General features: G+C 33.4%; 1 protein-coding gene across 1 annotated transcript; it reads left to right on the top strand.

The window, feature by feature from the left end:
* Positions 1–3263: 3263 nt before the first annotated feature.
* On the top strand, positions 3264–14907 carry emx3 (empty spiracles homeobox 3). Its single transcript, NM_131279.2, is given in 3 exon segments — positions 3264–3985; positions 11531–11715; positions 14684–14907. Coding segments are annotated over 3 exon segments (702 nt in total). The 5' UTR covers positions 3264–3636; the 3' UTR covers positions 14852–14907.
* Positions 14908–15233: the final 326 nt, after the last annotated feature.

The raw sequence follows: 15233 nt of genomic DNA, 5'->3' as shown, positions 1-15233 counted from the left end.
AGAGGAAGAATGATGGATTTTTTTTTTTAGATATTATCATTTCAAATCTAATGTAACCTTTTGTTGGTTTGTTTTATTGTTAAAAGCTAACTGAAATTCAATGTTACAAATAAACAGGGTAAATAATCAGATTTAGTGTACATATATAGTGCACAATGCACATACTGTCACCTGACGGATAGAGGACAAATGAAGGCAAAGGCAGGTTCTGCTTGACGGTATTCAGCATTGAACTCCACTGTGTCATAATTGTGATTATGCTTTTATTGCAAAAAGTTATCACTTTAAATAACATACTGTATTACCTAATACAATTAAAGTAATGTTTTCTAATAAATTAGAAAAAGACACACGTGACACATTTGGTATATTTACCTTCAGCCCACGACTGTCAATGATATTTGATTTTTAAGCACCCCTAATTTAGACTGGTGTAGTTGTTTACCACAGTGTGAAAAAAAACAACTAATCCAAATTAGGCTCCTATTTGTTAAACATTGGCTTTGATCATCGTCTGACTTAAGCTATACATATGTGTGGGATTTTGAAATGTTAATGGATGTGATCTGTTTACACATTTGACACTAGAGGGCGATGTTAGTAAAGATTGAGGTGGACCACCAGACTGCTTGTTCAGTAACTTGTTTCTGAAGACTGACGGACATCACATCTGCCACAATAACTTATAAAAGACCTGTGATACGCTCTATTAGCGAAAACAACTGACTGAAATAACTGATCACTAATTTTCCTCAGTGCCACAGCCTATTGTGCTTAGTGAGCATATTTGTTTGCTCACATTGACCTAAAATTGTTCACCCTTTATATATATAGTCTATATATATATATATATATATATATATATATATATATATATATATATATATATATATATATATATATATATATATAACAATACGTTGCGCGTTATCAAACGTAAGCCTAATTGAATTGAATTTACATAAGAAAATGTTTTAATGTGGATATTTATAAACAATTAATTTGAGATAAATTCATAATCTGTAAAGATTTACAATTACTACTAATTCATGTTTGTCATCCTCGTCCCCTTTTTTCCTTAATAGCGAATATGTGTTTAATAATTATGTGAATAATTAATGAACTGTTTTTTTCTTCATCATGTTCATTAAGTCAATATGGTCATCCATTTCATTAAGTCTCTGAGTCAGCTAATGACTAGTAAAATAACCAGTCTTGGCTTCTCCGTGTTCAAAGAGGGTTTAACACCAGTTAATTCCAGGCAGGGGAACAATAATCACATTTTAACTCGCCTTCGCACCCAGAATGCACACAAAAACTCCAACTGTTATAGCCTTTCAGCTGTGAACAATCTGCAATCAATTGCCAGAGGCAAAATTAATAGATGTTAATGGCCATTTGTATTTGAGGCAAAGGGGACAAAATTGGCCAGAGAAAGCTATTAATTATATGCAGAGGGACCGAGAAGGGAGGCACAAGAGGGCTGGAGACGGGCTGCTTTGGGGCTCAATGGGGTCTGTGCCCTGCGTGGTTCACATGGGCTTCCGCTGGGTGGATTGTGAAAGGCCTGAGCAGGGGGGCTTTTGTGGGACTCCTGAGTCGCGATTGTTCCTTCTCAAAAGGGTGACATCTGTCCAGGGTTTCCGAGACTCTGATCCACCCCATTAGCCTCCATCCTCTCTCAACAACTTATTGCGTTTGTAACTGACAAATGAGACAAGGAGAGGCACTCGAGACATGTCAAGCCGCCAGATCAATGCGCGCTCCCCTTGATCTGTGTCTGCTTCATTAAGACACCGTCAGAAAATACTTAAGCTCACAGTTGCCTTGATATTTCTGCTCATAAAAACGAGTGATATGTGTGCGTCAAAGGGATAGTTCGCCCTAACATTTGTTTATATTCTGCCATTATAATCCTCCATTTGTTCAAAACTTGTTTTTCTTCTGTTTAACACAAAGAGAGATGTTTTTAATGTAATAAAACAACCTGTGCCTTTTTTCCCTCCATGGATGTTAGGGGCAGTTTTTCCAGAATTTCTTGTTTTGTGTTCAACAAAAATCATAAAAGTTTATTTGAATGTGCGCAAATGGAAAGGAAATGTTCACTTTTGGGTGAACCAAGGTTTCATTGTGTTTCTTACAAAATAGCCTACTTTGCTTTTACAACGAATAAAACCCCAAGTTAAACTGTTAAAAATGAATGAACCAATCTAATTGCTTACAAAATGTTTCGGTTACAATTGTTTTTAATTGGTTAAAAATGATGATCGACCAGCCGAAGAAAGCACTTTTAAACTAATTAAACCAGTTCATTTGTTTGTTGTGAACCCATTTAACATTTAGCCTACACTTTTTTTCTGTTTATTAGACTATTCTTCCTTAAAAGATTCATTAAAGCTAATTTAACGAATTATTATTATTACAATACAAATCAAAACTAATTTAGGCTATTATTATGATATTAATAATTATAATTATAATTATTATAGCCTAATTATATAACAGTAACCTAATAGGCTAAGTAATTTGATCATTAGCTGACAAGGAATTTCGTGATTTAAGGTTTTTATTCGTTGTTGTGATGTTAGCGTTTTAATTCTTATATAAGGGGACACAACATAATTGAGCAAATGTAAAGAAAATTTATATTGTTTAATTTGTGTTTATATATATATATATATATATATATATATATATATATATATATATATATATATATATATATATATATATATATATATATATATATATATAGGCCGAACATTTCAGTGTAAAAAGAAAAAGTAAACCGTTAGCCTAATAATTGTGAGACCGTTTATACTAGCCTACACAATTATTAGGATATTAATAAAACTCTATTTGTGATTTCGACTACAAATAAATAACTATATAAACAAATAGCTTAATATCTAAATAAATAACGCAATGCATTTAAAAAAACATGTTGCCTAAATCAAATGGCAGGCCAAGTTATTTAGTTTTTCTCTTAGCTCAATAAGCTCATTAAGACATCAAGACTCAGTTTTGAGGGTTTGTCTGGCTCATTTTAAATTTATGTCTAGCCTTCATACATTTTTTGTTTTGACGCCTCCGTTCATATGTTGTTGAACTCTTTGTAGCAAACACAGAATTTCTTTACACAACACAAAATGGCAGTAATTGACTGCGAGTGCGTCGCGCTTGGATCTGCGCATGCGCACCACACCTCGCAGCCGGAGCTCCGCGAGCAGGTATTGAAGTTGGCGCTTGACAAGCCCTGGCGCACAAACTGACGGATCATCGATCATATGAAGAGCTCGCAGCGACCTGCATCCGAGGAGCCCATGCCTGCTTCACATACGAGACAGTTTCCGACGGTGCACGAGTTCTGCTCACACAAGGACATCAATGAGATCTGAATGAGTTTCAACATAACTGCTGACAGAACTCTCTCGTCCATTTGCAGCTATTGGAAGTGTATTGCAACCAACGAAGTTAACGGAGCCAGAGGAGACTTCTGAAGTTATGGATTGTAGAGGGACTATATAAATGTTATCTTCTTGACTTTTTTAAGAATCCTGGCTTCACTCCATCATCGGGTTCAGAGTGACCTGACTTCTTTTCTATTTAACTGAATATTTTTAATAACTCAGCACAATGTTCCAGCACAATAAGAAGTGCTTCACGATTGAATCTCTTGTGGGTAAAGACTCCAATTCGTCAAACGCTGCTGCAGACGAGCCCATCAGACCCACTGCTCTGAGGTTTACTGAGTCCATCCATCCTTCCCCCTTTGGCAGCTGCTTCCAGAATTCAGGCAGGACACTGTACAGCAGCAGCCCAGAGATGATGTTCACAGACCCGGCCACTCACTCCACCAACTCCGGCCTGTCTCTGCGCCACCTCCAGATCCCCACACAACCCTTCTTCAGTCCTCACCAGAGGGACACCTTGAACTTCTACCCGTGGGTGCTGAGGAACAGATATCTGGGACACCGGTTTCAAGGTAAGGAGCCGGGCGAAGACCTGTGTTCAGTCGGTGACAGGGATGTTGAAACCAGTGGAGGCCATGAAGTTAAAAACAACTCTGTTTTCTTGTTGATAGAATTCATAAGCACATATTTGTGTTAACTACAACAAAACAGAATATTTTTAAAGAATGAGTTAGTATTATCATGTGTTTACATTCACTTCAGTGTTTATTTAAGCATTGTTTTAAATATGACGCGTCGCACTGCATACACATCACAACTGTCCATGAGGCAGGCTTTTAATCAAATAATATAAAATAAAAATAACAACTAGCTCAAGATCATGACGTCCAAATAGATTTCAACTTTTGACTTTAAATTGGATTGTGTACGCAATTTGGTTTACGCAATAACCAATAATAAAACAATTCAAAACAATTGTACGCAGTCAACAAAATTAAGCCATAACGCTTATTTCGATCACACATTTATATTAGGCTATAAAAGATAAGAAAAGTGTTTTATACAAATCATTCTTTTCGGTTTGTTTCAAACATTCGTTGGCCTATTCCTTTAATATAGCCTAAATAATAGCCTGGCAAACATAAATAAAATATTAGGCTGAAGGATAATCGCCGTTTTATGTAACACATTTAGGTTGACAATGTTTGACTAGTTAAGATCATTTGAATAGAATATGCTAGATGCTAAATACCTTTTGTTTTTATATAAACTCTTTATATATTAGCTTTTGTGTTTAAATAAAACGTTTTCGGATTATTTTAGTAAAATTAAAAGATAAATTGCCATTTTACAAATTAAATAATAATAATAATAATAATGATGATTTTCTAAATGTTATTTTGGGAATATTAGTTTTTTTTAAGATCCACTGCATTTATACGACGTTGTAATTAAAAAGGTAAATGCGGTATAAGATTGAATTGCATTATTGCGGAGGAAGAAAATCTTTCCATATAGTCGAGATACACACAACATATTTATTCTATGTTTATGATTCCTACAAAGAGGAAACACATTTGTTTATATTACTGTACTGCCATAAAGATTTACAGCTCTTACAATGACCATAACAAAAAGCAATACGTGAATGTATGCTAACTATAAAAGACATGTTAACTTTTTTAGCAGTTATTTGGATGCTTTATAAAATTGATGAAGAAAGTAATTAATAATTTTCAATAAATTTGATATAAAACATGTACATTTGAATGATCTTTGTGAGATTAAAAATAGAAAGTTTTAAAACTTGTTTAAAATTAAAATTTTATTGTAATATTGCTATATTTTTATTTGAGATCATCATTTAATGGCTTTACTTGCACTGTTTGCATATTGAGTCCTTTAAAAAGCGTAATTGATACTGAGAGGTCCAATTTACCAGGCAATTTGTTAAAGCAGCCCTCAGTAGCTCTGTCCGTCTGACTCATTGCCTGACTAGAGGGGTGTGATGGGAAGCCCAGTCAAATTTGCTGTTAGGGTCTCGAGTCCTCCAGGGCATTGCTCAGGTAATTGGTGGAAGTCAGAGGTTGTTGTCACTATTACTCAGATCCGGGGTTCAGATAGAGCCTCTTTGTTTACACCCAGAGCCGGTCCTCTCACTGATGGTGTCCAATAACCAAGAAAACTACTGTTTAGACAAGGCTAAATGCAGCCGTGGGGATTGGGAGGGAAAGAGGAGAGTGTCGGCGCTAATGTGTCCATGGGTTTTAACTCTTTAACACTTCCTGAATGTCCATGTCCTCGAATCTATCATGCGGGACAAGATAAACAGGATCTCAAGCTGGCCTGCTGTGGTGCGTGAGCTGGGTTTTGTGTTATGGGTACATTTCGCAGACTGTGACAGTGGCACTGATGCATTTTTCAGAGATTTGTGTGATATCAGGTTGCAAAAAAATCTGTGAAGCTCCAGACATAAACAGCGGCATCGTCTGTACACTGTTGAGTGTCTGATTTTACTGAGTCGTTCCAAAAAATGATGAAACTAAATAATTAAAATAACACTGCACTTATATACCATTCAGATGCTCAGTTAAATTGTAGACTGTGGAAATTATATGATCAAAAACTCATGACAACCTACAGTGCTCAGGATAACTAAGTACATCCCATTTCGGAAAGGAATATTTGTATCCATTTTTCTGTGAATATCGGTCATATATTTTTGTGCATTTAAACAAAACAGATTTATTAAACAGATATATTTATTAAAATAATATTTTAGTCACCAAACATATTTACAAACTGAAAGACAATACATTTAAATCTGTGCAAAATATTGGGGAAAAAATTACAACCTACAATTTTAACTAAATTTTAGATTTTTTTTGTTTCTTTGAATTTTGCTCTTTTTATTTTTTTATTTAGTATTTTTCTCTAACATATAAATTTGGGTGTGCTAGTTTTTGAAACATTATCTTAAGTTATTGTGTTAGATAAGCTCCAAATTTGGCTTTAGTGCTGACTAATCTAATGCATATGCACAAATATAATACTGTAAAGCTTCCTATAGAAAATATTAATTTAAATGAGAGATATTTGAGGGGTGTACTTATATATGATGAGCAATGTGTGTTTTTATGATGCATTTTTATGCTTTTATCAGGTTTCAACTTTGTTATGCAAATTTGATTGAACTCAAAAACAACAACACATTTTTATGATGTAAATCAAATGGGAAAAATAGTCATATTGCCAAAAACTTTTTGTGTGAAAATCAGGAATTGCTAGAAAATGTGTGAAGTAGAAAAAAATAAATAGTATTTCTTGTAAATTATGCTTGTCTTAAAAATGATTTTCATGTACTGTATACACCTATAATAGTTATTTTTAAAAGCAGTTTATACATGTAAAGTAGTCAAGCCCAAAATTATTTATACCGCTGCAAACTCTGACCTAAAGTTACTTTTATTCAACCAGCAAGTTTTTTTTGTTGTTGTTGTTTTTTTATCATAAATGAAAGGCTTCTTCCAAAAACACTACGACGATGTACGTGTTGTATTACGACAATGTACAAGAGGGATAATTGTGAAAAAAATATTTCTCAGTTTTATTTACATTTGTTCAACAATTTTAAGTCATAAATTGACTTTATATAAATAAATATATATATATATATATATATATATATATATATATATATATATATATATATATATATATATATATATATATATATATATATATATATATAAAAATTTACTGATTCTCTTATCTATCTATCTATCTATCTATCTATCTATCTATCTATCTATCTATCTATCTATCTATCTATCTATCTATCTATCTATCTATCTATCTATCTATCTATCTATCTATCTATCTATCTATCTATCTATCTATCAAATAACACTGTATTATCAGAAATTGCAGTTATATCATACAATATAGCAGTAATTTTAGTAAAAGAATAATGTGTATTCAGTCAATTATTGAGTAATTGAGTCATTTAATTTTAAAATTTGTGTAATATTTCAACAAAATTGAAGTGCGTCAGGGACGCAGTGTAACCCGAGAGTCCAAAGAGTACAGTCTCCTTCTTTTCCAGTGCAGGCCACCTTCTCCCTGCCTATAATGAGAACAGCACTGACAAGACCAAGCTTGTTTGTGCCAAGGGAACGGTAGTAAAGCTGATCTGGGTGCCATCTGGTTCCCTTTTCCTCATGTTGGGGCCTTTCTTGCCGTGGAGAGGCCAGTGTGTGTTTGAGTCCAAACCCCCGGAGGGTCTCCCAGCTCTTCAGGAGGCTGGAGTCTCAGTGTCAGTGTTCTGGCCTGCTAGTCTGATCCAGCACTTTTCTCGAGAGACGGCGAGGTGATGCCACACATGCTGATGATGCCAGACCCGCCAGTTCACTTTGCCTGCAGAGTTTGGAGAAGTTAGGCCGGCTTCGGTTGGTTGGCGCTCAGTGCACCTTGAGGAAGGTTTAAGGAGGCCTTTTCAACGCCTCCAAACCGCGTGCAACTCATTATTTACATTTTTGCACAGAGATGTCTCCATTGTTTTTGCCCGTGGTGTTCAAAGCGTTTTCAACACGCCAGCTGAAAGCAGTTGTCAATGACAGTGTGTGACAGAAAATATGCAGCTTTTAGCAAAACCCAAGTAGAGTGCGCAGGTTATTAGGAGCTTCTGTTAATGAAGGCTTGTGACTAGTCGTTGCGTTTTGAGGAAACAAATACCTAGAATGTTGCAACTATTTTAGGATGTCTAGAAATGCGCTGGTGCTGTGTTATTAAGCAGGCAGTGTGCGATGGCTGAACGCTCCTCTGAAAGGAGTCGCTTCAAAGCTATTGTCTGCTGATAAAGGCTTGGTTTCAGAGTTTTTAAAGAGCCTTAAAGTCCGAACAGCCTCATGTTAATCCTCTTTTCATCTTCTGGTGATGCCATTAGGCATCTTTTGTGCTCCCAATTGTGCTTTCTTTGATGATCGGTGTTAAAAAATTGAATAGCTTCTGTGTAAACCGTTTGGATTTAGGTTCAATTAGGTTATCTACATTTGTGGTTGGAGGGTTTAGTAGTGTTTCTGCATGACTTGTGTTTGATGGATTAATGTTTAATTCATTTAGCAACTGACAGTCTTCACGGCCTACGTGTGGGCAAAAGGACCAACCGCATTCGCAAATCCAGCCAAATTTCATGCTCGGAAAAAGTCGTTATTGAAGCAGCAAACATCTATTTGAGACGTTTGCATGTTACCGATGTGCATTTGCGGTTGCACACCTGATGCGAACGTTGAAACACTCTGGTTATGCTTTTCCATTGACAAAAGATCATGGTTTGTCACTTCACAGTCCTCCCAGTAACCGAATATTTTGTTTATCCGTGATTGCGGTCGTCATCTTTCTGAAGATTCTTTCAGGCATGGCTCTCCAAACACTGAAGTGGTCACATAAATGACGCATCCATTTGTTTATGAAAAATGTTTTGCGCTCTCGGCGTGTTTGCAATAAACGGCGTATGGACTCTGCCCTCCAGATGTCGTCTGGGGTCGAGCGCCGATCACGTTTACTCTGAAGCGAAAATTTTACTATTGCCTCATGTTGAGTATAATCAGACCAAATGTAAGGGATTTAGATTTGCTTAACTGAAGATTAACATATTCATCACAAATGTTTTTGCATCTTTTCAAGCATGGTCGTCTATTTATATTTTAGCAGCAATGATTCAAAGGCCTGCATTTGTATGAAAATCAGGGTAATGCCACATTACGAGGGCCGGCCGAAGACTCGGCTTTGAATGCACTGCCAGTGTGTTGAGACGTTGAGTTGGCACGAATGATGCGGTGTGAACACACTTTCCATCGGCCGTGTCTGGAATTATTCAAATCAACTCATGTGGCTCAATTAAGACATGCAATCCTGCGCTTAATGTCTGCACTGATGTGCCTATGGAAAACACCTATTTGGGTAAAAGCATAAGGAGCCTTTGGATAATACATCTGCTAAATGAAGACATGCTTGTCATTAGAGTGCCAGTATTATTCTGTTTTAAATGAGTTTTTTTTTTTTTGAGTGATACTGAGTGAATTACAAAAAACATCAAAACAATGTGGGTGTAATAAACATTTTTTAAACACTATCACATATTTTATGATAAATTACTAAAGACAACTAGTAAAGTGTCATTCAGTTTACAAATTCATATACTAAAAATGTTTTCATGCCTATTCGAAACAATAGTTATTTAATAACGTCTTAAGTGAGGATCACAGTCCCAACATACAAATTAATTTGTTATTTAAAATCTTTTTACTTTGACACTATTTGTCAAACAATCAATTTAAATATGATGACATGTAGTTTTATCATTCCTTTGTTTTTTTCTGATCAAACTAAATATGTTGTTTCATTGTTACATAAATACATGTTATGCTAAATGATTATCAAACTTTATTTCTACACTATTTTTGCTTTGTAAAATTTATTTTTGAAACATTACACCCTTTACTTACATTTAATGTGTTTTTTTATTTTCATAACATAGCTTTTTATATTTATTTTGATGGAATGACTTGTTTTTTACACAAACACATTCACATTAAGAATCAACTTACAAACAGTTGCCATTTATCACAGAATTTATTAGTATAGAGGCTTATAAAAAAAAAAAAAAAAAAAAAAAATATATATATATATATATATATATATATATATATATATATCTATATATATATATATATATATATATATAAATATTTAAAATTAGTTTTTATTTAGTTAATTTAATTAAATAATTTATTTCTGTGATTTTACAGATCAATTTTTAACTTCATTACTTCAGTCTTAGGTCACATGATCCTTTAGAAATCACTCGAATATTAATAACAATTATTATGATTACTATTATTATTATTAATGGTAATAGTAATAAAAGCAATAATGACTGGAGTAATAATTTAATTTTAAACTACATACAATAAGTAATAAATAAAGGTTTAATAAATAAATATTTACCAATTTAACAATTTGTTTTACATTAAATAAATGCTGCCTTGATGAACAGAATAATTTTCTTTAATTAAAAACATGAAAAAAACCTGACTGCAAACTTATATACATGTGACAGCATTTTCGAACGTTTTGTAATTGAATTTTTTTTAATTATAATCACATAAACATATAGACATTTCAGAAGTAATGCAGTGATGTTGTTATGATGTCAACATCAGCATACACACAATTTAAAATGTTACATTTACAAAAAAGGTCAAAGTAAAATATATTAAAAAAAATGAATGCTAAAATCTTTTTATGTTCATGTATTATTATATATTTCTGAAGGTTATTTATTTGATTTTTTACATCTCTTTATAAAATTGTTTACACTCAATTTTTTGTTGTCGTTTGTTCAAGCCAGGGGTGGGTTTAATAATAAGCAAGGTAAGCGGCCTGCTTAGGGTCCCAGGATATCTGAGGGCCCCCAATAAATATCTAGAAGTATAAATTATACCTTTAACTATATATAACATTGTTTTTTTTTTACCATATTTTATATGGTAAGAGTTAAACAAACAACATTTTAACGAAGTTAAATATTAGTCAATACACAATCAAATATAATATTATTGTTATAATGTAATGTTATGTAATAATAATATTATTATAAAATAAAATCTTCATCATGGAGCAGTCCAGCAGTAAAATAAAAAAAAAAAAACATATATTTATTATTTTTAGTTGTAAATTAATTTGAAGAAAACAAAACATTTAAAATATAGATATTGCATTAATTTAAAATGTTAAAAAAAGAAGATATAAGTAATATATAAAAACAGCAATATCATTAAAAATTAAATAAAAGTAGAAAGGGTGCATTTTTTTCCAGACTTTGGCCCCATGGCTGGAATTGCTTAGAGCCCCAAAATCACTAAATACTTATTTAAAATGAGCTAAAACGACACCATTATTGAGATTTTGTTGGGACAGCTTAATTGTTTTATGTTCAGTCAATTTAAATTTGTAATAAGCTAACTTAATTCCTTCAGGATATCCCAACACAAATCCCCAGCATTTTTACAGTGTAGTTTCTAATAAAGAAAGGTGTTCTGTTTGTTTCTCTGCAGGTGACGACAGTAGCCCTGAAAACCTGCTGCTCCACGGCCCTTTCTCCCGCAAGCCCAAGCGCATCCGCACAGCCTTCTCCCCGTCACAGCTGCTCCGGCTGGAACGAGCCTTTGAGAAGAACCATTACGTGGTGGGAGCTGAGCGAAAACAGTTGGCCAACGGCTTGTGTCTGACAGAGACGCAGGTAAGAGACAGACACGTCCAATACATTCCTCCACACACACACGCGCCCTCAAACTATACTGTTTTTCTATCTTAGAGGACATCGCATAGACCTCCACACTGTTAAAAATATCCATAAATGATCAGTTTTCCATATTGTGCCATTTATGTTTGTTTGTTTGTTTGTTTATGCTTTTGAGTTGCATTATGGGATTCTGATCTTTCTCCCAACAACTTTTGATGGCCACTTTTTTTATGAAAAGTTACATTTATTGACGTTTTTAATACTGTTAAGTGATTTATTTTCTGGATTGGTGTTGTAAATGACTTTTAAAGCTTGGTAATAAACTGCCAGTACTTTTATCTATATATTTCATAGATATTATTTAAACCATATAATGTTTCAGACAGTTAAAATGTCACATTAAAAAGTCTCTTTGTTAAACCGCAGAGTTGAATTTTCAACATCAAAAGTTGACAGAGAATCAAGTTCCCATAATGCAATTCAAATATATAAATAAACCAAAAATTTTAATATGTAAAATAGTTAATTAACAGATATTTTTACATCGCATTTTCAATGTGATTTTCTGTGGTTTAAGCCCATTCTGCTTGTAGCAGCACGTGCCAATCATTAGATACTTATAAAAACATATTTTTACTGATTAAATTCGCTCAATAAAAAAGGTTATAATGTCACTACTGGCTTGTCTTGATATTTTACTAAATAATCGAGGACAATTGAGCCCTCGCATATATTTAAACATGTACATACACATACGTATGTACACACACACACATATACACGAACACAGACACACACTTACTCATCCAGTTTCCTCACAGGATGTAAGTTATTCATCATTCATTGCCTTGGGAAAGGTCGTATAAATTCCAGAGCTTGTATACAACATGCGTTTATTGGTTATTTTCACAATCGGCTTCGCATACGTGCTTGTGTAGGACCGGCAGGCGTGAGTAATAGTTATTGTGACATAAAGAAGGGCTCTTGTTGCATTTAGTGGTTATATTCGCAATATACATTGTTTTGTATGGAATTGTAGAATTGAATATTGCTTTTGTGATATAGAGAAAGCGTATAAAACAACTCTGACAAAAAATAAGAGGTTTTAACTTAATTTTTCAGGTGTGATCTGAGAATTAAGGATACTTTGTGTATGTTTGTTTCTGTTTATTATTAAAAATGAAAGGTGTGTTCATTAGGGGTCTATTCTGGATTTTGAATACCTGCTTTGAAACATTTATTCTAACACACTGTAAAAAAATCCTGGTTGCCTAAAAAATTTAAGCTGAATCAAATTAACCTTATAAACCCATTGAACTTATATTGTTTTTTCCCCAACTTTATTTATTGAAATTTTCCAAAATATTTTTGAATATCACACATTTTAGAATATTATTGTACATTTTGACGTAGAGAGAGAGAGAGAAAGTAAACAAGGATCTAAATGATTGTGACAATTGTTGGCCACCATGTTATATTTTTACACATAATATATATATAAAATAAAATAATAATAATCTTGTACCAACCAAAACATTTGTTTATACACCAAATTAAAAGCATGGTCGTGATGTCTAATGAGATGTCGCACAGCAGTGAGGAATGCAAAAATGAACTATCATCCAGTATGCAGGTAGTAAGCATTTCCATATATATTTAGAACTTGTATTATTTTAATCTAACTTAAAACAGCTCGCGTAACTTATAAAATTAAGTTAGAACATGATTAACTTAGTGTAATAAGTTACAATGACCTAACGCCTATGCTGTCAGGACTAATTGATCATATAATTGTTATATAAATGTTGCTTTTTGTGTTTTTAAACATAGTATTTTATTCATATCTAACCAGATTTTACGAAATTTTTAAAATAAATTTTTTATTTCAATATTCATACCGACAAACTGATTTTGTAATGATTTTTTTCTTTAACCCTTTAACCGCCCACCCTGGAAAAAAATTGGATTGGATATCTTAACTCCTGATGTTGCTAGTTAACACACTCATTTTTTTCAACACATCCCATCATTACTAAAACATCAGCCTCTACCAAATAGTTGACATGTCAGTTTATGGTAAAAGTAACAGAATGAATACATCTACTCAGAAAAATCTGAAAATATGAAGTGTAAGACCAATTTATTTAAAAACATAATCAAATTAAAACATTTCTGAATCCTAAATCATCTTTATTTTTTGAAGTATGCTATAAAATATTTCAGATTCTCATTTAACATGTGTTCTTGTTTGTTTGTTTTTTACAATAAAACCAAAATCAAGTGCAGTAGTGCAACAGGATTTGAATTTTTGTTGTAAACCAACAATACTGTGTGTGTGTAAACTGTTCAAAACCATTTGGTAGAGCAGGCAGTTAAAGAGATAATGATGACAATTCACATATTTTCACTAGTGACTTCGAAATTTTGAATTATTATTATTATTACGCTATTTACAGATGCTTTTATTTTGGAACAAATGTGTTTCATCCATATACAGATATTTAAAAGAAGATTTTTTTTTATTAAACAGTGTTAAGATAAATGTTTAAAGTTCAAACTTCCATGGTGAAAAGATTGATTATTATTATCACTAGTTTACCGGGGACTGAACTTTTTGGCTCATTAAACATGTGATTTTGTATTTTTTATTATGGCTGACATACTGTATTGTCCATAACAAGTTCACATCAGAGAAATATGCTGTAGAGACTGTAAAAACTGAACACCATTATCAGATCGAGCGGTTACATAAACAACCATATGTCACGTTTTTAAATATGCCATAGTACTTGGCTCTGAAAGTTTCTTCAGAAAAGCTGTTGCTTTCATTTTTAAAAGCAAAAAACAGACAAATCACACATTTAATAAATGTGAACAAAAACTCAGTTCATCAAAAAAGCCACTGTTTTGACTGTAACAAAACAATCTGATACACTCTCTGTCTGCTTTTTCGTTTACTACAAAGGTGAAGGTCTGGTTCCAGAACAGAAGGACCAAACACAAGCGGCAGAAGCTGGAGGAAGAGTCTCCAGACCCGCAGCAGAAGAGGAAAGGCAGTCAGCACGTGAGCCGCTGGAGGGTGGCAACGCAGCAGGGCAGCCCTGAGGACATTGACGTCATTTCAGAAGACTGATCTCACATTAACATCACTCATGATGATGGATCTCTGCCGCAAAAAAAAAAAAAAAACTACAACCACATCATCTACTGAACTGAACTGAAGTGGAGGAACTGAGCCACTGACCTCTGATCATGCACAGCTAAAACAGCGGACGTCAGCGGCTCAAACACTCCACTGTTAAGACTACTGTATGCAATACACATGGACCTCTTCATTTTTGGATCATCTCAGAGCAATGAAGATTTTGTTTTTTGTACACGTTTTGTTTGTTTTGTTTCATTTCTCTCTTTGCTCTTTTGTTAGCAGTCGGAACATTTCCATCATAACCTAGTATGACAGAGGTAATGAAAACACCTTAACGAATAGATTGATACATGTTTTTTAGTCTTTAATT

This window comes from Danio rerio, chromosome 14, assembly GCF_049306965.1.
Source record: "Danio rerio strain Tuebingen ecotype United States chromosome 14, GRCz12tu, whole genome shotgun sequence".
NCBI classification, from domain to species: domain Eukaryota; kingdom Metazoa; phylum Chordata; class Actinopteri; order Cypriniformes; family Danionidae; genus Danio; species Danio rerio.
Note: the sequence above shows the minus strand (reverse complement) of the source record. Positions and strands in the feature narration are given on the sequence as shown.